The 20,698-nt window shown below is 38.9% G+C and overlaps 2 protein-coding genes across 2 annotated transcripts; one reads left to right on the top strand and one right to left on the bottom strand.

Moving 5' to 3' along the window:
• Nucleotides 1-3,832: 3,832 nt before the first annotated feature.
• Nucleotides 3,833-10,793, bottom strand: LOC101850413 (protein jagunal homolog 1). Its single transcript, XM_005097629.3, has 2 exons — nt 10,628-10,793; nt 3,833-7,565 (listed from the first exon to the last, which is right to left on the bottom strand). Exons 1-2 carry the CDS (start codon nt 10,714-10,716, stop codon nt 7,073-7,075), a joined length of 582 nt encoding a protein of 193 aa, XP_005097686.1. The 5' UTR covers nt 10,717-10,793; the 3' UTR covers nt 3,833-7,072.
• A 34-nt stretch (nt 10,794-10,827) lies between these two features.
• On the top strand, nt 10,828-17,674 carry LOC101850166 (interleukin-1 receptor-associated kinase 1-binding protein 1). Its single transcript, XM_005097628.3, has 5 exons — nt 10,828-11,185; nt 12,339-12,682; nt 13,771-13,967; nt 14,875-14,968; nt 17,296-17,674. Exons 2-5 carry the CDS (start codon nt 12,377-12,379, stop codon nt 17,470-17,472), a joined length of 774 nt encoding a protein of 257 aa, XP_005097685.1. The 5' UTR covers nt 10,828-11,185; nt 12,339-12,376; the 3' UTR covers nt 17,473-17,674.
• The last annotated feature ends 3,024 nt before the right edge of the window (nt 17,675-20,698 follow it).

Genomic DNA, 20,698 nt, shown 5'->3' with positions numbered 1-20,698 from the left:
CAGAGAGAGAGAGAGAGAGAGAGAGAGAGAGAGAGAGAGAGGGGGGGAGAGACAGAGAGAGAAAATAAACACACAAAAACGAGGTTCTTACAATCATTTTTCTAAAAATCAAAATAATTAAAGGCGATCTGTAGCGTCCACATTTAGCTTGTGACCAGCTCAAAGACGCAGGTGTCACTATGCCACCAGGGAAGATTTCGAAGCACTGAATATTGTTTCCCCTCTACAGGTGCATGTTCTGTGACACACAGTGGGTTGTGCTATTTTCTGGGACGCGTTTGTCTAATCCAGCGCCTGTTCTGGTGTCGTTTGCTGCTTCCTTCTTTCCTATCAAACATCTGTCGTCTTTTTCGCTCCACCCCCCCCTTTTTTTGTGTGTATGTTACACTCTTGCAGTAACACTAACACCTCTAGTCTTCGATACTTATAATTTTATAAAACTTATTTGTGTTTCATTATGTGCTGTAAAACCCTTACTAAAAAAACCTGGGCCATATCAGCCTCTGGTGAGCAATGTTGTATGAGCGTGGTAATTTGACAAGCTTGATGGGCGGTATGAAAAACTTGGCCTCTTAGAGGTGGCGCAAGTGAGCGTTGGTTATAAAAAGGTTGATGAGCACACTAGTCTAATCAGTTCTAAATGAACACTAGAGCCACAACCCCCCCCCCGGGGCGGTGCTGCTGACTGAAGAGTATTTAGGCTTTAAGCCATTCCCAAAGGAGGAACCATGTTCTTATGCACAGTGGAATTGTAATTGTAAATGGGCTGATTCATCAGTGTCATGCTCACAACTGGGCATGAACTGCAACAGGGAACTGCTGCTATTTCTTTCCTAATCCTTACTATCGTCATTTTTCCTCTACTTCTTTTGTATGTTTGTCACTCTCTTGTGACCCGCTATTTCTGGGGTGTCTTGATAGTCGAAGCAGACTTTGTGCTGTGGAAGCTAGAGAGGTGAGTAGAGTAAGTCTGATTCAAAAAAAGAAAGAAAAGGAAAAGCACCTACACCTTCCTAACAGTTTCACACCAAATACAAATAATTTTAATGATGCAATAACTTCCACCCTACCATACTTCAATTTGTGGTGCTAAGAAGATATAATCTCTCCATATGGGAATCGAACTCGGGCCTTCTTCATAGAATGGCAAGGTGCCTAGTCACTACACCACAGAAGCCGGTTCAAAAGAACAAACAGCGGTGCTCCATAGGAGGAAGCTGTAACAACCAAACTATTCAGTTAAATTCTTGTTTGTGTCAACAGAAGCAGATCAACACAATAACAAGCCATTTCATTAAATTTAGTTTCAGAAAGTGTTTTACAGTCCTTGGTACACAATAAGGTCATACTTCATGAGTGCCGAACATTACAGGTACTACAAGAGAGTACTGTAACAAACACAAAAAAAGAAAGAGGAGACATAAAAGGACGATAGATGTTTGACTTATACACACTAGAGCACCCGTCAACGACTCACTAATTACAGTCAGGGAAGAAAAAAGAAAGACAAGACATGAACAAAAGAGGGAAAGAACAGAAGAAAGTTGAAAAAAAAACACCAGTGATGTCCTCCAACCATCCACTCACTTTCAGAAACAACAAATCAAAACAACAATCAAGACGTCTTCAAAGTTTTCATGAATTGTATTCTTCAAGGGCTTGCAAAGAGAAAGAAAGTCATGGGCTCGAGGGATCAGCACAAAGGTCAGGTCACAACCGTTGACAGGGGGGAGACAAAACCAAACACACACACACACACATTCTTATACAACTGTGCCAAACGCAACACATACACACACACACAGACCCATCAACCACATACAAGACATAAACAATTGACCCCTGACACAGGCAGGCAGACTCAAATAATATAGTACACATTTCACGTCCAGCAAGGACGCACTCATCTCAGACTGAAAAGCGTTTTGATTTCTACCCTTCTTCACACTCGAGCGTTGCATTAGACTGAACGATCAGCAAACAGTTGGCTAGGCTGTACATCAGAGGCAAGGGTCACTAACTACAGCGAAACCAAAAAAAACTAAACAAAAAAAACATAAAAATAGCTGCATCTACTGTTTGCCTTCACCAAAGACAGCTACTCACATGTCACAGCCTGTAGCACCACACAAGCAGAAATGGAAGAGTACATCATCCAAATTATTATGTCAAAGAACCTCATAATTACCAGACAAAACAACTTCATCAAGGGGGGGGGGGGGGGGAGGGTACTCTGCAGCACATGAAACTGCTCTTTTAACTAGTAAGAAAGAGTAGTACTTGTGGGTTGAAATAGTGAAAATGGTATGTGTTTAACACCCCTATCAACACTAATAGGTTATTTAAGAGGCGGAGCCTCCTAGTTTAACGTCCGTCTCCGAAAGGACTGAGTCAAGTGGGAAATTCGTGTTAAGTGCCTTTCCCAAGGATACAACGTTGGACCGAGCTGAGGTTCGAACCCCCAAACCCGCAATCTCACGATTACGAGTCAGGTAGCCTAACCACTAGGCTACCGACGCCATTCCTTGTGGGTTGAACTGTTGACAGCTTTGAAAACTCCACAAAACAACCCTAGTTCAAGAACATACATGTATCCATCCAGTCTGAGGTTTCAAACCAGGGCCACCCACTCCATAGTCCAGCAACTGAACTAACAAAGCGGCCTGATGCTGTCTGAAAAAATGATAGAAAACGGCAGAACTTCTACCACAAGGCTAATCACAAACCATATTTAATGATACTGAATTTGCACAGATATTGGAAATACTTTATACAACTGATAAAAACCTGTAAATTCTTTGCCATGTCGAAAGGCCAAAGGGCTAGAACCCAGATGGCCGCTGGATCAGAAAAGTAAGTAAAGTATGGTACTGAATAAATTAACAGATTCTGATCATGTACTGTCATAGTTTACTGTGGAGCAACAGACTCGCTCTTCCCCCTTGTAGACAAAGACTTGAGTTCGAATCTCAAAACGGGGCAGCTATTTCAATGAATATACATCCATCTGACTTCTACACATCACTGGTTGACCCTGACAGGCGGGGGTCGAAGCAACTTGTGCCTAACATGAGCTATGTTGTGAGGGTGGGGGGGGGGGGCGCACAATATGAACAACAAGGTCATCTCATAGTCAAATAAATACGCGTTTCATCCACACTATGTCAGTACACACGTTTAGGACTTAAAAAACACAACAGACGACTGATACGCCTCCTTATGATCTTTACTCATACCTGATGAATAAAATGCTGAAACCATAAGATGGAAAACTATATCAAACTCTGAGAGTAAAAGTTAAGAAAAAAATAGTTCTTAAAAAGTTGAAGTCCCATAAATGAAAGGATAAAGTGAGCAAAAGTCTGCTACATCTGAGACCAAAAAGTCTGACGTCTGAGAAAAAAACAAAGTACCGTACAAGTACACACCATGGCTGTTGCAGAGAAATTGCGTCCAGTTGTGTATATGAAACCATAGTCTAAGAGACGGCAGTATCGTACTGTAATAAATATAATGTACTTATTTCTCAGACATAAAAATGGTGATACCATATCCATATAATCGCTACCTCAGTGCTTTCTTGTCTTATCTCCATTTTTAATAACACTAACAGTGAAACAGTTCATCATAACAAAGAGTGAGCTTAAAGAAGAAGTCACATTTCCACTGTTTAAAAAAATGGAGATAGGACAAGATAGCAGCGAGGTCGCGCTATGACAATGAGCCAAGATGAAATTGCTGAGACAGACTGATAACTAATCAGGCCCATCTCAAGTTGTAACAATGGCACAATATAACAATACACAAAACTGAACAACAAAAGAGAAATGACTAGAGGGGGGGAAAGGGGGTATAATGAAGTCTGAACGATTCACAAACTCCAATCACGGAAATGCCTTTTAACTAAATATCAAATATATAGGCCTACTACATTGTAGTGAATTCAACTTAAGTATGAATATATCTGCTTTGCTATGTCTTTCTTAGAATATCTGCTGGAAATATTCTCCAGAATTAAGAGTTTGATATCCTGTTTTCTGTTTCCTAATTTGAATTGATCACTCACCCAACTACAAGCAAAATCTTTTCTTGTTTCATTATGATAGAGGGTAATCAATTAAAAACATCAACCATTAAATTTAAAAAGCAGAAAACATATATTTCCAGATCAAATGTGGAGAGAAAAAAAACTGAAAGTGTCCAGACAAATTTTCAAAAAGGACGAGTCAAGGTGTACTCCGAGAAGAGCACAGGGGACTGAGGAAAGTGGAATTCTGCGGTGGGTCTTTCTACATAAGACAGGATCTCTATTTAAGTTCCATAATTTTAAAAGAGTGCTGATAGATCATAATCGGATTGATCAAAGTCGTGTCAATTTCTAGACTCCTCTGTGTTAAACAAAATAAACTTCAAAGCCCATTGCACACATTATCATTACTGTGAGTACAAATTTCAAATGGGTTGAAAGGTTGTCAAGCTGTCACTGGTACTGATAGTGATGGACAAATATATTTTTGTTATTATCATAATTATTACATGTCAATACAGGCATATTAACAGCACAGCACCAGTGAAAATTCTGAGGCAGTCAGTTTTACCATACACTTTCATAAAATTTAACGTTTAAAGTAAAAAAATAGTCCGAAGAAAAAAGCATCCAGCAATGTATACAAAAAGTCAAAGCACTGGAAGAAGAAGCCAAAACTGCAAGCCACAACACACAGATCAAATGTAGGGCAACTGCTGTCACGAGCAAACAGGCGTAGTAGGGCTGCTCTCCATGTCTCAGAAATGAGATAGCAAAAAGCATTGTTGTACAGGATGGTCCACCCACAGTCCCTTGTCAACACAACTAACCAGCCTCAAGGGCAATATAATATAGAGCATTTCATAAATTTCTAAACGACCTAATCAAGATTTTACAGCAAGCACGCAAATTACGAGAAAACCACCATGAATGAAAGCAGAGAAGAAGGAAGGTGCGGTGCTGAAAGAAAGTTGCAAATATTCAGCTTTCCACAAGAACAAATCCAACAATAAAGTAAAACATTTAATTAACTTCTCAGGGACACAAACTGGCCTATCAGACACATTCACAGATCTCAGTAACTCAATAACAATGAAAAAGACGGATCATGTTGCAGCATGCTAGACGCACAAACATTTTCAAGTTCGGACTGGAAGACCATTTACTACCCTGTACCGCAGTAGAACAATATTTATCAAAATCAAAATACTAGTGTGCGTTAGTACACATCAAGTTGTTTCTTTTCAGCATAGTAGACATCAACATCCTTCATAATCAGGTACTGCGAACTCACTACATACTTAAGTAAGAAAGGGAACCAGAAAAAAACGTTATACAAAAGTATTTTCTTACTTTGCCTTTACAAATATCCACACATTTCAAATCACCAATAACTGGTCCAACCATACAGATTTTATACCTTTCCATAAAGTCGTAAAAAAAAAAGAATCTTTGCCTTCACTTCTTTTCAACGGACACATTCTTGTTGAACGACAGAAGACATGAGCAAAGAACCAGAGATCAACAGGTGGAGAGAGAAAGAAAAAACTAATAATACTTGACGCGAGGCAAGAAAAATACATTTGACACAAATTTTCTTAAAAGGCAGGTGTGTTTTATACAGTAGTAACATCTGTGATATGTACATAAGTATGTGTACGGGTCGAAATATCAAATCTATTTTAAAAAAGAACAAATGTACCAACACTCAGTAAGTTCAAAAGCACCTTTTGTTCTCATAACAAGATCCTCACTACTTTCACATTTAGTTAATGAAACAAGCCTATGTTATCAGCGTACTGGTGACTAAAACCCCTTCCACCAACAGCCACTTTCTTCTCTAAAGAAGTGAAAGCGGTAATTGTCATATATCCCTGGGGGTTACAAGCTGAAACCGTGTTAAATGGCAATCTATCAACACAACTTGGGTTATTATTATTAAGCCATTTTAACAAAACAAGAAGCCTCACAAATCCAACAAATATTTAAAAAATGAAATCCTTCAAAGATCACCAAAAAAAACAACAACCCCAAACCCCAATCATCTCAAGTTCTCACACAAAGGTCAATTACGTGACAACTGAACACACAGATCAGGCAGCCTGCCAGAAATTGACAAATTTCATAGAATGAGGAGGCACTGGGTAAACACAACACTTAGTCAGCAATATATATTGCCGGGTGAATTCAAGAATCTACTCTTCTATTCTCCTACGTCTATAATTATATGATGCAAGGGAGGTCACCGAGGTTCGACAGGTTCATAACGAGCCACCGACTCGCAACAGGAAGCTAGGAGTCAGCTCAGACAGGAAAACACAACTAGGTCCCTATGGTTCATTGCAGCCTTTTCTTTTCCCTTTTGATATAACACAGAGGAATCAGTGTAGAGAGGAACAGGAGTGACTGTTCATTTCAGTCTTTAAAAAAGCATTCACTTTCTTCAATAAAAAACAACAAAAAATGTAAATGTGTGTCTTTGTTTCATTTCAATCTAATGAATGATACTGAATCAGCAATTGATAGAAGATCAGTAATCTATCCTTCGATTGGTCTGTGATGAGTTAATGGTGTCTTTTCTCATTATACCATCCTTTAAAAAAATTATCTATTAAACAAAAAAGTAAAATATATTAGAAAAAACAATTGAAAAAAAAAAAATGTTCACAAATTAAAAATTGAAACTTTCAACAAATGCCGAAATGACTTTATAAAATCTCGTCAACAAGCTGCATTCGTATTGACTAAATACTGATTAACATTTGAGTGAGGAAACGAGAGCAGAATCCCCCCGTAGAGTACCATCTGCTGCATGCAGGCTGTGTTGCGAACAAAATTTATGATTCTATGATGTCCAACTTCCCTCTCTTCACTGCGCAGGCACTACAGTGTTGTAACAAAATCCTACCATTAGTCACTCTAGCGCAAGGACCCACCATCCCTGACGTGGTCACGTTGTTTGTTGGCATTTGTCAACTCAGAGGAGATATTATATTATTATATTTAAAGATAAAATTTGTAAACCTAAGCTACCTGCGAAAAGAGTTACCTCGCTTTCAGTTTCCCCGAGATGGAAGGTCGAGGCCTCCAGGCACGAAGGAGTACTACGCTGAAGTACAGAGCAAACACGTGGATCTGAAGAGCTATAAGCATAAACACGCTCCATATGAGAACGGCGGGGAACCCAAACATTTCGTACGTAAATTTCTTCTCCTGCAAATACAGCATAATATCGTTTCGGAGGTCAAAGGCACCGAAGAAAACTGGGGCCAGGCCGAACACGATGGTTCCAAGGACAAACTGCTTGAGGAGAAAAGAGTTGTTGGTCGGGGTCGACCGCCACCCGATCACGGCGGCTATCAAGCTGACCAGCCAGGCATATTCCCAGGGCCGTGGGTGGGGAAGGTCCAGTCGACGGAGGCGAATGACAGTGAATCCGAAGGCCCCTGCAATACCCGGCAGGAGTCGCACAAACATAAGAAGGCCCAGTTGAATTTGTAGAAACAAAGCCAGTCTCAAGCGCCATTTGTTGATAGAGCTGTTCAAGAAGAAAAAAGTAAACAATTAAAGAAATTGTAGTTTTTTAATCATACTTTATAGCACATCATTTCTTTTTATTATTAGAAGACCACGAGAAGTACACACACTCAATGACAGTGATCTTAGTGCTAGCAAAATACAACAAGAGAGATTACAAGAGACAGCAAAGAAGGACAAAGGCGTAGAAAGACACTTTTCATTTCAGATGCCCGACCTCTACCACGGGACAGCAAAAGTGAGCCTACAAAGTACGGTGGGGAGACAGCAAACTTAAACATCTAATAAAAGTTCTACCAAGTCCAAAAGGTGGAATTCCTAACTGCTACACTCTGTAACTTTTTAATTTTCTCCAACGCCTACAGGTTTATTCACACAGCAACCCCCCCCCAACTTACTGCACAATATATTATTACAAGTACAAGTCTAACAACTTTTACAAAGTTCACCCAGGGACAACCAACGAAGATTGCGGAATGATAAAACCCCAACAATTACATAAATAGAAATAAGACTTGAAACAAGTAGATCAAAGCCATACTTGAAAGTTTTGCTTTAATTTTTTTCTTTTTTTAATGTTAAAATGTAATACTCGTTCGAGCGGTACACAGTGTCTGATGATAACACTCACTTGACAAAGCACAGGTACACTTGAAGACCCTGAACCACACTCACAAATGCCAAGACAGACGAGACAAGTGAACCGAGTGAGAGAGATACACAACAACAGAAATTTTAATCACCACATTCTTCTCTCCTTCCTTAGAAACTGATGCACTAGCAAAAATAGTGCTAAATTAGAAAAGGAAATATTATATAAGAGATGAGACAAAAAGTCAACGAAATTAGGTAACCAAAACCCAATGTCCTAGTTGGTTGTTTGAGTAAAGTAAAGAGAAGCTCATTGACACAAAATAATTCGAATTTTAAATTAAAACTCTAATCTTGTATCTGTGCTGAGAAGGGAATCTTATCAGCAACCGATTACGTCGGATATTCCGGGCAGGCCGCCGGGGTCACTCAGTGTGTACTGTTGGTGTACAGCGAGCGTGCCTGGAAACGTGTATTTTTGCCATGAATATACCGTGGGAGTGTGTTAATCGAATACAAAAATAATGTTCTATCTTTTATATAACTTTCTATCTATAAAATGTTATGAACACAATATAACCCCTTCTCATTTAAAGCTGATGACATCACGAATAGTTACGCCCATTCGAATACAATCTTTTTATAGCAATGCCAATGAAAATTTAATTTTTCGCTTAAATAGCCCTTTTTTATTTGGTACCTAAGAAAGAATTTTCAATGCTAAGAATTATGCTTCTTGAATTTTAAGAATCGGTTCCTAAATTAAAAGTTATTGGGTTGTAAAGGTCGGCAAAGTAAGGATGACCCGCATATATATATAGAGGACAATTCTCCTAAACCGTGAACCACGCAGTAGCAGATTCTGTTTACAAGACAATCGACGATATCTCAGTAATTAATCGAAGTGTTTTTTAAAGAAACTTGGCTTCCCAATGTATTTTCGGGTTGAGAAATCCTTTCTGCCGTCAGATTTACTAAACCATTTCGTAGTTATTTTGTTGTAATTAAAATTTCGGTGTATGTATTACGATTTTGCGAAAAAGGGGTGACGGGATGAGTCCATTTATTATAGCATCGTATCACAACATGGGATCTTTAACTTTAAAAGTATATGTTAGCAGTGTGATTAAATTTATGGCAAAGCTTTCTTTGATGATTTTAGACCATGCCAACCTTAAAAGATAAATGAATTCAATCTAGCATGCCGCACAATTAAAAATTCTTTTTCCCCGTTGAGACGCGAACACCCCGAGGTGAGATCTGCTCGCCTCAGAATACCCCCATTGCGATGTTACAGGGGAACAGAGAGAAAAACAACCAGATGCGCGCGCCCGCTATTGCCCTATTTATTCAAGTGACCAAAGAATGGGCTCGGAATAGTCATGAGGGGATTTGTAGGTCACATACATTTGCCGCGAGAGTGAGGGGAAAATGGTCGGTCTCCGGGCGAAGCCGCTTGAATAGGGTGGTAGTTGTGCATTTATGATCGGGTCTAAACAACTACTTGACACAGAACGTTCAAGTTTGAGCACACTATAGAGGAAAGATAAATCTATCATCTCGACATTGAAATTCAAGCTCCTTATAGTTTTCAGTACACCCAATACGAAAGTGTTCCCGACACCAAAAGTAGAGGTTAATTTACGTGTACGAACTTCAACGTCCACATATCATTAGTTTGCCTTATTTTCTGATTGGTTGCCGAGTTTCATTCACATTGCTCCAGAAATAGAGCAGACATCGAGGTTGAGAAAGTTAGTCACCTACGCTACGACCCGGTCCAAAAGTTCACCCGCAAACGGGAACCAAACTTTCACAGCACAGGAAAGCACGATAGGCATTGCAATTTCTAAGCGCTCTCTAGTTGTTGTGAATCTAGGGTTCGAAAGGGGATCTATATAGAGGTCAATTTCCAGATGTTTCGCACTCGAATTGTTCTTTTTTTTACCTCTAGTATCAAACAAGCTTAAATTTTTTTATTAGGTAGGTAGTATCATTTCATACAAAATCTAAGCTCATTTGAAAGATTCTGTAGAAAAATGGAAGTCTTGTTTCCTGACTATCCTTTCAAGGTGGAAATGGGTACCCGGGAACAGACAGAGAAAGATTTTGTCAGTTTATTAATGTTTGAGCACATTATCAGCAGCGCACACTCTTCTGATTCCCGGATAGCCAAGAAAAGAGTGTTTAAAGAGAGTTCTGCCGAGCGTTCTGGGGTCCGCTAGCATGAGAGAAGTGTAAAGAGTAAGAGCGAGTTTTTGCTGTCGAGCTGGCATATGTGCTATACAAATGGTACATATTATTCATTTTTATTATAAAAGTAGTGGGCTTGGCCTGGCCAAGGCATAGCTTTGGCTATAATTCAGTCCGAAAGTTCAGGTTCTAAGTTGTCCTGGGCCAGGCCTGCGCCTGCTGACGAGGGCAGGGTGCTACAAACTCTGCTCTGAGGATTCTGATGTCTGATGGGGTCACCTGATTTTGTACTGCCAGGCAATACTTTCTCTGTGCCAATGGTCACTGCCATCTGAACCTTCCGGTCTATGTCCACCTCTTGAAGCCATAGTGACTGACGAAATGTATAGCTGTCAAAGGGGAATGAAGGGCCTTCAGTATTATGGCACAGACTGCAGCCCTCCTGTCGGTCGGCACCACGAAAGTTGTTACCTTTTCCGGTAACTTCCGGTATTGACTCTGTTCCGGAAAAAGTGAGAGCATGCTTACCCCCGTAGAAAATTAAATTTGTGTGTTTTTTGCTAATTAAGAGCGCTTTACAAAATTTTTATTACTGCTATAGGAAATTTATTATATTTCGAACAGGAAAAATGAGAAGAAAAGCAGCTTTTATAAGTTCTTAATAGCTGTAAGCGATTATGTTTGTAAATAGCAACCAAAGATAGCACACTTGCCTTGCTTGGCTGAGTCAAAGTGTGTGGTTTTTCAAAACTCGTTTAGACGTGCTCCCTGGCCAGAAGTGCTGGTACCGGCACTGTTTTAATTCTTATTTACTGGGCTGCATTAAAGATAATACTGGTATGATTAATTGTATGCTTGATTGACTGTGACTACTAGATCTAGACGAAATAACGGTTGGTTTGTACTACAAGTATTCTACGTAAATGGTTTGGACTGTAGGGTAGGACCTTTTCAAAGCCTTTAAGCTAGATTCTAGATCTAGATCTAGATCTAATATAGATCTAGACTAGACTAGATCCTGATCTAGTCCAGGTCAAAGACTTCGAAGCTACCCGTGGAGCTTATAGTCTGTGTGTACAGTGTAGCCAGATCTAGTAATACTAGATATTATAGTGATTATTTCTCAGAACACTCAGTAAAATAAAGTTTAACTCTATTTCTCCTAAAGGTTTTGATTATTTGCAAGGTTTAGGCATAATCCTTTCATTCTGCCATTCTGTGAGGACTGGGAGGAAGCATTTTTTGCATCGAATTCAATTTCTAGAGCTAGAGTTTTTTGATTATCTGAATGTTCAGATTTCAGTTGTGGTTGGGGCAACGTTCCCGGACTATACTTCATTTGAAAATACCTTCCAAAGGTACTGCGAGAAAACAAGACTGCTCAACCTTGGCATTCCTATTTTGCATTTAGTCACACAGCAAAAAATAGAATCTTTCATGTAAAAAAAAGTCCCTCGACGCCCCCTCCCCCCCCCCCCCCCCCTCCCCGTTCACTCACACCTTTCACACACACATACTCTCACACACACACACATATATGCACACTCTCACACACCCACACAAACACACACCCACACACACACACACACACACAGGCCACTCCTTTCGCTTATTATCAACAAATCTCGAAAACGAAAACCGTTCGGAGAAATAAAGTTCAAGTTTATTTTCCCGAACGTTCAGAGAAATAGAGCTGGCCCATATTATTCTCTTGCCTTGTCAATACTTCTGGAAGGACAATGGTTCAATGCATTTTAATCTACTAAGTGAAAGAATTAACTAATTTTGATCAGGTCTTTGGAAGATAGTGCAGGATGGTGCCATCATTATCATTCAAGTTAAACAAAATGTGGGTTTTTGCTGCCATCATTATCATTCAAGTTAAACAAAATGTGGGTTTTTCTTAGCTGCTTTTTCCAGGTTTTGAAGTCGAAGCACTTCTTTAAAAAGGAGTATAGCTGCCTATATATAATTTCTTGCACCTCCCCAGGAACACAGTGTCTGAAGCTAGCGTGAGCTCTGACACCCATGGCTTACACTAGACCTGTACGAGTATTCACTGACATCAAAACTCCCCAAAAACCAAAACGAGAGTTTGTCGTGGCATCTGAAAATATGTTAAACAGTGCCCAAAATATTAAGGAAAATGTGACGCTCACAGCCTTGGACAGACAGATCACTGTGACAGGGGTGGGCGAGTTGGAGCTGAGGCCAGATCGATTCTCAGCGACCATCAAGTGTAAAGCTTCAAAGGACAACATTCAAGAAGCTAAAACTAGTGTTACAAGACGGCTCGATTACATCATACAAACTCTCAAAAACGTGTCTTTGAAGGTGGGTATGATTATTCAGTAGCATTACGCTGTTTGTCTTTCTGTATCGTTTCATCTGTAATAAATGCTGGGTAACAATTTGCTAATGTGGCTTCCGCACTGTAATTAAGGTAAACTTCTGCCAACGACCAGTAAGTTGTTACTGAAAGATCATAACATAATTTTTTTATGCAACTTGTATTACTGAAAACTTTCCTTGTTATATAAATGTATGAATATTCTAAAGGAAATGCACTTTTCAAGGACCCCCGAGCAAGTGTTGAGTTCCTGCGTGCTGTCGGCATCATTTCTGACTGCTTATGATGCCACAGCGCTAAAAGAGAGAGAGAAGGGAATGAAAGCATTATATTATGTTTTTTTTATGTAGGCCCACGTGTTGTCGGCTTAGTATGGTCTTTTTCAGTGACAAAAATAGCTTTAATATATGAGTGCACTAGTACTAGTAGCTCAGCCATTGGTGTATCACGCTGGACTAATATATATATGCAGATGTCCAAGGTTCACATCCCAACAGGATGTTCTTAAAAAAGCTTGAGTTATGTTTATCTTCCTTTTCTCTCATTCTTCTTTTCTTTGTAAGTTGCTCTAGTAACACTTCTAACCTTCAGCACTTATATATGACCTATTTGTGTTGCAAGTGCCTTTAAACTCTTTTGAAAACTTGGGTTAATGGAGGAGTTTCCAGGCTCTCTATATACCCTCTTTGCTGGACTCTGTCGATGATGGGCGTTTATTTTGGAAGCCCAGCCTTGTTTATATCACCTTACTTACAGTAACAGCATTAAAAAGTCATTAATATGAAGCGTGCTGACAAAATGAGTTGCTTCTCAGAGTCGAAGCCTATGAAAATAGATACAAATCCTGCTTATAGGTGAAGTATTTACGATTTATAAGTATGAAATAGTAAAAGGCTTGATTGTAAAAGAAAATGGCTTCAATAGAAAATCTACATATATTTAATCCTTGTGTCGATTTTTGGCCAATTTCTTCTTTTGTGGATTGCAAGAAGTAATTCATTTTGTCAGCACACCTCACATTTAGCTTATACCATGATGAAGGTCTTTTATGACATTATATTTTCGTTTACAGGAGGAGGACTATAAAGTGTATCAACATGTGAACTATCAAGACTCTGTGGCTGTTTACGAGTGTGAGGTAGAAGCTCACTTCACTGACATTGGAAAGTGCCTGGGCGTCTCAAACTTGTTGGTGGAGAAACTGGGACCGGGGGTCAGCGTGACCTTGCCTCTGTGCTACCATGCCAGTGGGAGTCTGGACAAACTTAGGTAAATATGTAATGACAATAATGTGCACAAAAAAATGATTCCATGGGCACATTTGTGAGGCAGCATGGTGAAATCAGGGGCTTGTCAAAATAATGAATTCAGAGAACTCGGCAATTTTTTATTTTTTTTGGAGGTTCAACATCTTTTATATCTGTTTTTAAAAATTTCTGTGAAGATTTCAATGCAAAAAGCTAATAAAAGGCTAAAAAAACATAGATTATTTGTTTCCAAGGTCTCTCAAGCTATGTAAGACACCAGACTTTGGCGGCTATTTTCTCGCTTATTTTACCCCTGAAATCAGGTGACCCCAACCTCCTTCAATTGCTAATATCTCGACTTCTATTCAAGATAGATTGGTAGTTTTTTTTATCACAACCAAGACAAGTGAACAAGCTTTATAACGGTACTAATAATATAACTCAATACTCCGTACCAAAAAATTGACGAGCCCCTTATTCCCCCCGTAGTAATACATAATTATATTTTGCTTCTGATCCCGCAAAACCACCCTCTTTTTTAACCAGACTGGTATTCTGTGGTTTCACTTTTGAATTATAAGGAAAGGAAAGGCTCCACTTCTTGATTAACTTTATTCTTTTAAATCAAACTATTACTTAATTACTCTTAGCTTGTTTTCCCCTATATTTCGAGACTCGGGGGAAAATGCAATCTGTTGTTTTGTGTATCTAGTGAGTCTTTGAAATGCAATAAAGGCTGTTGTCATTACTTCGTATTTATTATGCATGCCTGTATTTTTATAATTCTGTCACAACGAGGTGGAGCCAGGCGCTCATCAATTTTTGGACATAATAAATATGGAGTTTTTGGTGGACAAAGAAAACAAGCCTTTCAGTATTCATTTTCATGTAGACTGTTTATGTATATTGGCATGCTATGTATTTTACAGGAAACAGGCTGGAATGCTTGCCATCCACAACGCCCGCCAGAAGGCTATGGAGATGACAAAAGTTATCCACATGTCTGTAGGCCCAGCAGTGCAGGTCAGTTTTCTTTTATATGTGAGGCGTGCTAACAAAATGAGTTACTTTTTGCAATCCAGAAATCGAGATTTTGGCCAAAAATCGACACCAGGGTCCAGTTTGTACCTTTTCTTTTGATGCCATATATATTCTTTTACTATAACATTCCTTTTAATATTTCATACTTATAAATTGTAAAAACTTCACCTGTAAGTGTGATGTATCTATTTCTATTAGGCTTGAGTCTAAGAAGTAACTCATTTTGTCAGCCTGTTTCACATGTGGTTCACAGCAACGAGTGGGTTGTTGGTGGGTTTTTCCGTTGTGGTCTTTATTTCAACATCTTTCTGGTGTTTCTATTGTTTATTCGCTTATATCTTCGCTGTTCCAAACAAATTGCAGGTATTATCATGCTGAATTTCTGTAAATTTCTTATGAAAAATGACTAAAACAATAATGCAGTGAGTGACTGGGAGAAAAGAAAAACAGCGTTCAACTCATCATCATTTCCTTTCTCACCGTGCACTGGAGTAGGCCTATAGGCAGGCCACGAACAAACAATTTCCACTTTTCTCTATCCTGGGCTAGCCTCTTGATATTATTCAATGTCTTCCCACTTTTCTGTATATCCATTTCTGTAATTTTTCTCCTGGGTTCAACTGCCTACTGCAATTTCTAACGGGTTTTAAAACATTTTGAACATTATGTTTTTGCTCCTTCAAACAGCTCTTTTTTTCCCCTTATGCACTTAGTAAGGGCACAAGTGGTTGAGTGATGGATCCATTCAATCTCATGATAATTCGAGCTATGCCAAGGGATGGTGACTGTCTAATAGGTGTACACTGGGATCATGTGTCCCTTAGCAGGACACTTTATCCTAACTCAGAAATGGTCTCTTTTAAGCACAAGGGGGCTATCCTGAAAAATGCTGTTTTGAAAAAATCGAAGGCAAAGTTTTTGCCCCTTGTTCAGTTTCTTTAAAAGACAAGGAGAGTTTTCTCTTTAACCAAACAAACATTTTCACCAATAAAACAGAACTTCTCCTACAGGTAGGGCAATGCCTACTTTTGGTGTAGGTCAAGATTTCTGGAAACCTGTAAAATCTGGGTTAGCCCGCTTGTCCTTAAAAGTGACCAAATATGACGCTAGATAAACAGAACTTCAAGGAGACATTAAAGATGGTTCCGGTAGGGAACGGGATAGAGGGTGCCCAAGTCCCTTGTGACTCATTGGAGCAGAGGAAGATAGGACTAATGCTAACATTACTTTAACGCAATCCCACATCATCACTCATCACCACCATTATTTCTAAAATCATCATTGCTTTCAGATTATTGACTTACATCTATAATAATCCTTGAATCTCTATCTGTAACAGTTACTTGCCATAGTAAGTATGCACGTAGTACACTATTGGACACTATCGTACACACTTTTTTCTATTAATCGGATGGCGTCAATGTCATATAAATGGGCTAGGAATAAAAAATCTTTTAAATGTTTAAATGACACTAGATAGCGAGGACCTACAATAATCTGTCCGAAGCTTGTTGCTTTGTTGTAAATAACATAATGTCTTTACCAGTGTCTGTGGTTTAGCAGTTAGATAGCCATTGCACGTAGGAGACCCAAGATCAATTCTCTAGTTATGAATTATGAAAATTTTTCTATTGAGTATCTCTGCCTTTCTGTTGGGATGTTTGATCCCTCTTAGCTCAGGTCGGTCCTGACAAGCAGGATTGAAACTCGTCTCCTTAATCAAGTAAATGATCTAAATTTTGTCGATGGGGGCATAAAAAAACACAAAAAGAATACACACATTGTCTTGATATGCCAGTGAAAAACAAGTTTCTTAAAAAAAAAAAAATGAAATGGGTAATTTCTTTTCTTTACTTTTTTATCTTTTTTTTTTTAATGTGTAACTGTCACAACATTCTTTTTCGTGTTTTTATAAATTAATTGAGCTGCCATGCAGATTTTAAGATTAAAGTTTGAGTGAAGTTCAAATTCCTCTCAATAATCATTTACCTTTTAGTCTCAGGTTTGTGTCCCGTTAAGGAACCAATTATTTTGCTTTTGAAATTTCTCTTTAAATATCAAATACAGTGCAGCGTCTCTCTAACGACCTTCGGTATATGTAAAACGACATTCTCTGTATAGCGACATTTTGCCCTGGTCCCGATTTTTTCTTTATATCTCCTCTCTTTAATGACAACTCTCTAAAATGACATTTTTTTCTGGTCCCGACGAGGTCGTTATAGAGAGGCTGCACTGTGCTAGGTCTACTATAACTAGAAATAACAAACAGAAACGTGCTTTGATGTGAAATGATGTTTGACTTTCTTCAGGTTGAGGAGCATGGGTTCTCAGAGACTCAAGGTTTGCCATCTTCAGATTTAGATGACCTTGACCTCACCCCAGGCATTCAGCAGCGAGTTGGAGAGAAGACTGTGAAAATCAGTAGTAAAGTGTCCGTCTGTTTTCAACTGCGGCCCTCAAAAAAGAAGCTTGGTTACCCTTCGTGAACAGAAAGTACTTAATTTAGGTAGTTCTTTGTATAAACTTCAGCAAAAACATATTATTCTGCAAAAAGGTACAGTTTTTTCTTGTGAACTTATTGACATCTAGCTCATTTCATGTCTAAAACTCCCCTGATGAGCTGAACAGGTTTTACTAGTTTTACTGTAGAAGGGGCATATTTGAGCTATCCCCATCGTTTTATGCCCCCCCAAAAATATGAAATTATGCAAACTGAGCTAAAAAATGTGTAATTTTAACAAAGAATGATAATGGAAAATAACCAGAAGTTATTTTTAAAATGATCAAATTTTGCTAAATTATGCCGGGTGCATAAAACAATGGGGACAGTTTGAAGGAAGTTTTTGCTCACATACGGTCAAGCATGCACAAAGCGAAATTGGTGGTATGCGGGAAATATTTTGCTTTGTATGTGTTTTGAATATAAAGGACATACGTATGTGAAAAAGTGTGGGACCTGAAAATCTCTTTGCAGGGTGCATATTTCTCTAGGGGCTTGTTTGCTATGCATGTGCTGCACTGTCAGTATGTGTTGATATATAAATCTATAATACCCTTTTACATTTGATGTCAGACTTTTTTTTTTTTTCATCCACGCAGAATTTGTTTTTTTTTGACACTTCAAGTTTGTATTTTTCATTGAACATACTCCACAGCGTTGTTACACCCTTTTTTTTAAAAAGTTAACTCTTTATCTCCGTTGGGAGTAAACCCACTTTGCTGGGCCCCCTTTTTAGTACTAAATCAAAAAATGACAAAAACATCACTAAATGGGTCATTAAATTAAAACAAATGAGCCTACTATGATAGTTCTTTATCTGATAAATGAACTCCCGATAAAAGAGACCTGTTTTTAGCAATTGTCGAAAAGTAATCTGATGTCAATGTCGTCGTAAAGGAATGTGCCCGAGCCGCTGTCCGCAGCTCACCGACGCAGGGGTTCCGACCACGAGCCGTTGGGAGCGACTTATCGGAGATAATGAGTTAAAGGGTTCAGAATGAAATTGAAATCTTCAGCATCAAAGAGAACAACTGTGTTGTTTGTTATTTGCTGTCTTGAGCTGAAGTGTTCAAAGATGGGTAATTAACAACTTACTTTGCTCAATCTATGGCCATAGACAACCTAGCCAGCTTCATCTCTTTTGGTATGTTTTATTCTCTCCATTTTTTTTAAGGGGGAGAGAAATTGGAAAAAAGCAAGTGACCTCTTTCCATCAGTGCTCAGGCTTATTTAGTTAGGGCAGTTGAACTGATTGTGACAAATTGGGATGTTGTTGTTGTTACCGATCCAGAAGCATCTGTGCGTTAACTCTTCTGCATGATGCCATTCTGTTATAGCTGTATGTCTGTTCTAAATGTTGTCTTGAGGAGTAGAGGCAGTTAGATGTGTGGGGTAACTTGGGAAGAAAACATCCCCTCAGATCGGTTAGTTCTCTACTGAAGAACAGATGATGTTCCACTGTCTCTGAGGGGTAGTCGCATAGTAGGCAGGCAGCAGGCTGCTTTACTCCAATTCGGTTGAGATGTTGATTGGGGGGTACATGTTGTGTTCTAAGTTTTAAGAATATGGATTGATCTCCCCTCCTCAACTCATTGGTTGGATCTTTGACCAGTGGTTTATTCATGTGGGATGTCAACTTCGGAATAACTGTTGTATTTTTAAATGAAAAGTTGCTGTGTAACTTATAATTTGTCGTTAGTACAATCAGAATTGGGACTCCCTTGGACTTTTTTTGTTGCCAAGGATAGGGTTACGGCATGTGTTTTATAAGTTGTGATGTTGTCTGTCCTTGTAATTGAACTATCAAAAGGACTGGCTTATTTTTTTATTTTTTTTTTGGGGGGGGGGGGGGGGGAAGAGGGTTGTATGTGTTTTGTTGTATGGAAGAAAGAGGGAGAAGATATTTCTATTTATGGTGCTGTCTGGCTTTAAGGTAACTTTAATTCAACTGTAAATGTGATGCAGCATGGTGAAATCAGGCACTCGTCAAAATAATGAAAGTGGGGAAAAAGGCATTTTTCCACAAGTTTGGACATTTTTATCGAATTTTTGTTTTTTTGGTTCAACCCATTCAAAATCACATTTCCTTGTGAATTTCACTGAAAAACATTGATTAAAGACTAAAAATATTTCGTTTGTCCGCAAGGACTCTTTAGCTATCGAGGTGACCAAACTTTGGCGGCTATTTTCTCGCTAATTTCACCACTGAGACCAAGCAATCTCACCTCCTTCTATCACTAATATTTTGACTTCTATTTAAGATAGATAGATATTTATTTCAATATAAGCAAGGCAAATGAACAGCTTTCAGATGACACCAATGACTCCACATGCCCAAAAATTAACAAGCGCCTGATTCCACCGTGTCGTGTCCCAAATGTTTCACATATCCGTTGGCACAGAATTAGATTATTTAGGAAGTGGGCTGTTTGACTTTCAGGACAAACACGGAGGCTTCGTGGGACTAACATGTCAGCAGACAGATGGAGACATCATGGCGGAGTCTGCTAAAACTGAAATTTGTGACACTACCACATTTTCTTCACTTCAGCCGGATTTTTGGTTTAGGGAGGTTTCTCAAATAATGAAAAAAAAAAAAAAAAAGGAATCAGGAGTTTGGACGGAGGGCGCCGCGAGTAGGTCCTACTTGTTTTCTTTCCCTCTGTTGTTTCTATGCCTTGTTTCTTCGCTGCACTGTTTGACCATCATTGTGTTGTTGTGCTTCTCTTTACCAAAAACTCAAACCCTGCCCTGCTCCTTCTTTCCTATCAAATGTCTGTCGTCCTTATCTTCCCCCCTCCTTTTTTGTGTTTGTTTCTCTCTTGTAACACTCCAAATCTTCTGCACTTATATGACCTTATTGTCGTGTTGCAAGTATAAACCCTGCCTTCAAATTCAAAATGAACTGTGCTGTTTAGAGTCCATCAGGATATTGAACCACAGACTAAAAAAGTGTAATTCAAATTAAGCCTGGTCCATAGAATCTCTGGTGGACTAGTGTTTCATGCCTCTGTGATATATATGTACAATACAAAACTTGTAATGCAATGTGTGTATATTATAACGTATACATGTATAGTGTAGTAAACTTTCTGATGTAGGGTTATTCGCGACTTCAGTGCTTTTTCGCCTTTTCTCCATCTTTGATAACAGTGGAAACAGTTCATAAATACCAAAGAGTGAGCTTAAGAAGAAATCACATTTCCACTGTT

This window comes from Aplysia californica, unplaced genomic scaffold (assembly GCF_000002075.1).
Source record: "Aplysia californica isolate F4 #8 unplaced genomic scaffold, AplCal3.0 scaffold00159, whole genome shotgun sequence".
In the NCBI taxonomy this organism is placed as follows: Eukaryota; Metazoa; Mollusca; class Gastropoda; order Aplysiida; family Aplysiidae; genus Aplysia; species Aplysia californica.
Note: the sequence above shows the minus strand (reverse complement) of the source record. Positions and strands in the feature narration are given on the sequence as shown.

Excerpts from the sequence above, each read along its gene's own strand:
- LOC101850413 (XM_005097629.3), bottom strand. The coding sequence starts at position 10,716 with ATGGCTTCAAGAGGTGGACATAGACCGGAAGGTTCAGATGGCAGTGAC. Across the intron at positions 7,566-10,627 it reads GCCTGGCAGTACAAAATCAG|CTCTATCAACAAATGGCGCT; the intron begins GTGACCCCATCA and ends CTTCTTGAACAG.
- LOC101850166 (XM_005097628.3), top strand. The coding sequence starts at position 12,377 with ATGGCTTACACTAGACCTGTACGAGTATTCACTGACATCAAAACTCCC. Across the intron at positions 12,683-13,770 it reads TCAAAAACGTGTCTTTGAAG|GAGGAGGACTATAAAGTGTA; the intron begins GTGGGTATGATT and ends TTTCGTTTACAG. Across the intron at positions 14,969-17,295 it reads CTGTAGGCCCAGCAGTGCAG|GTTGAGGAGCATGGGTTCTC; the intron begins GTCAGTTTTCTT and ends GACTTTCTTCAG.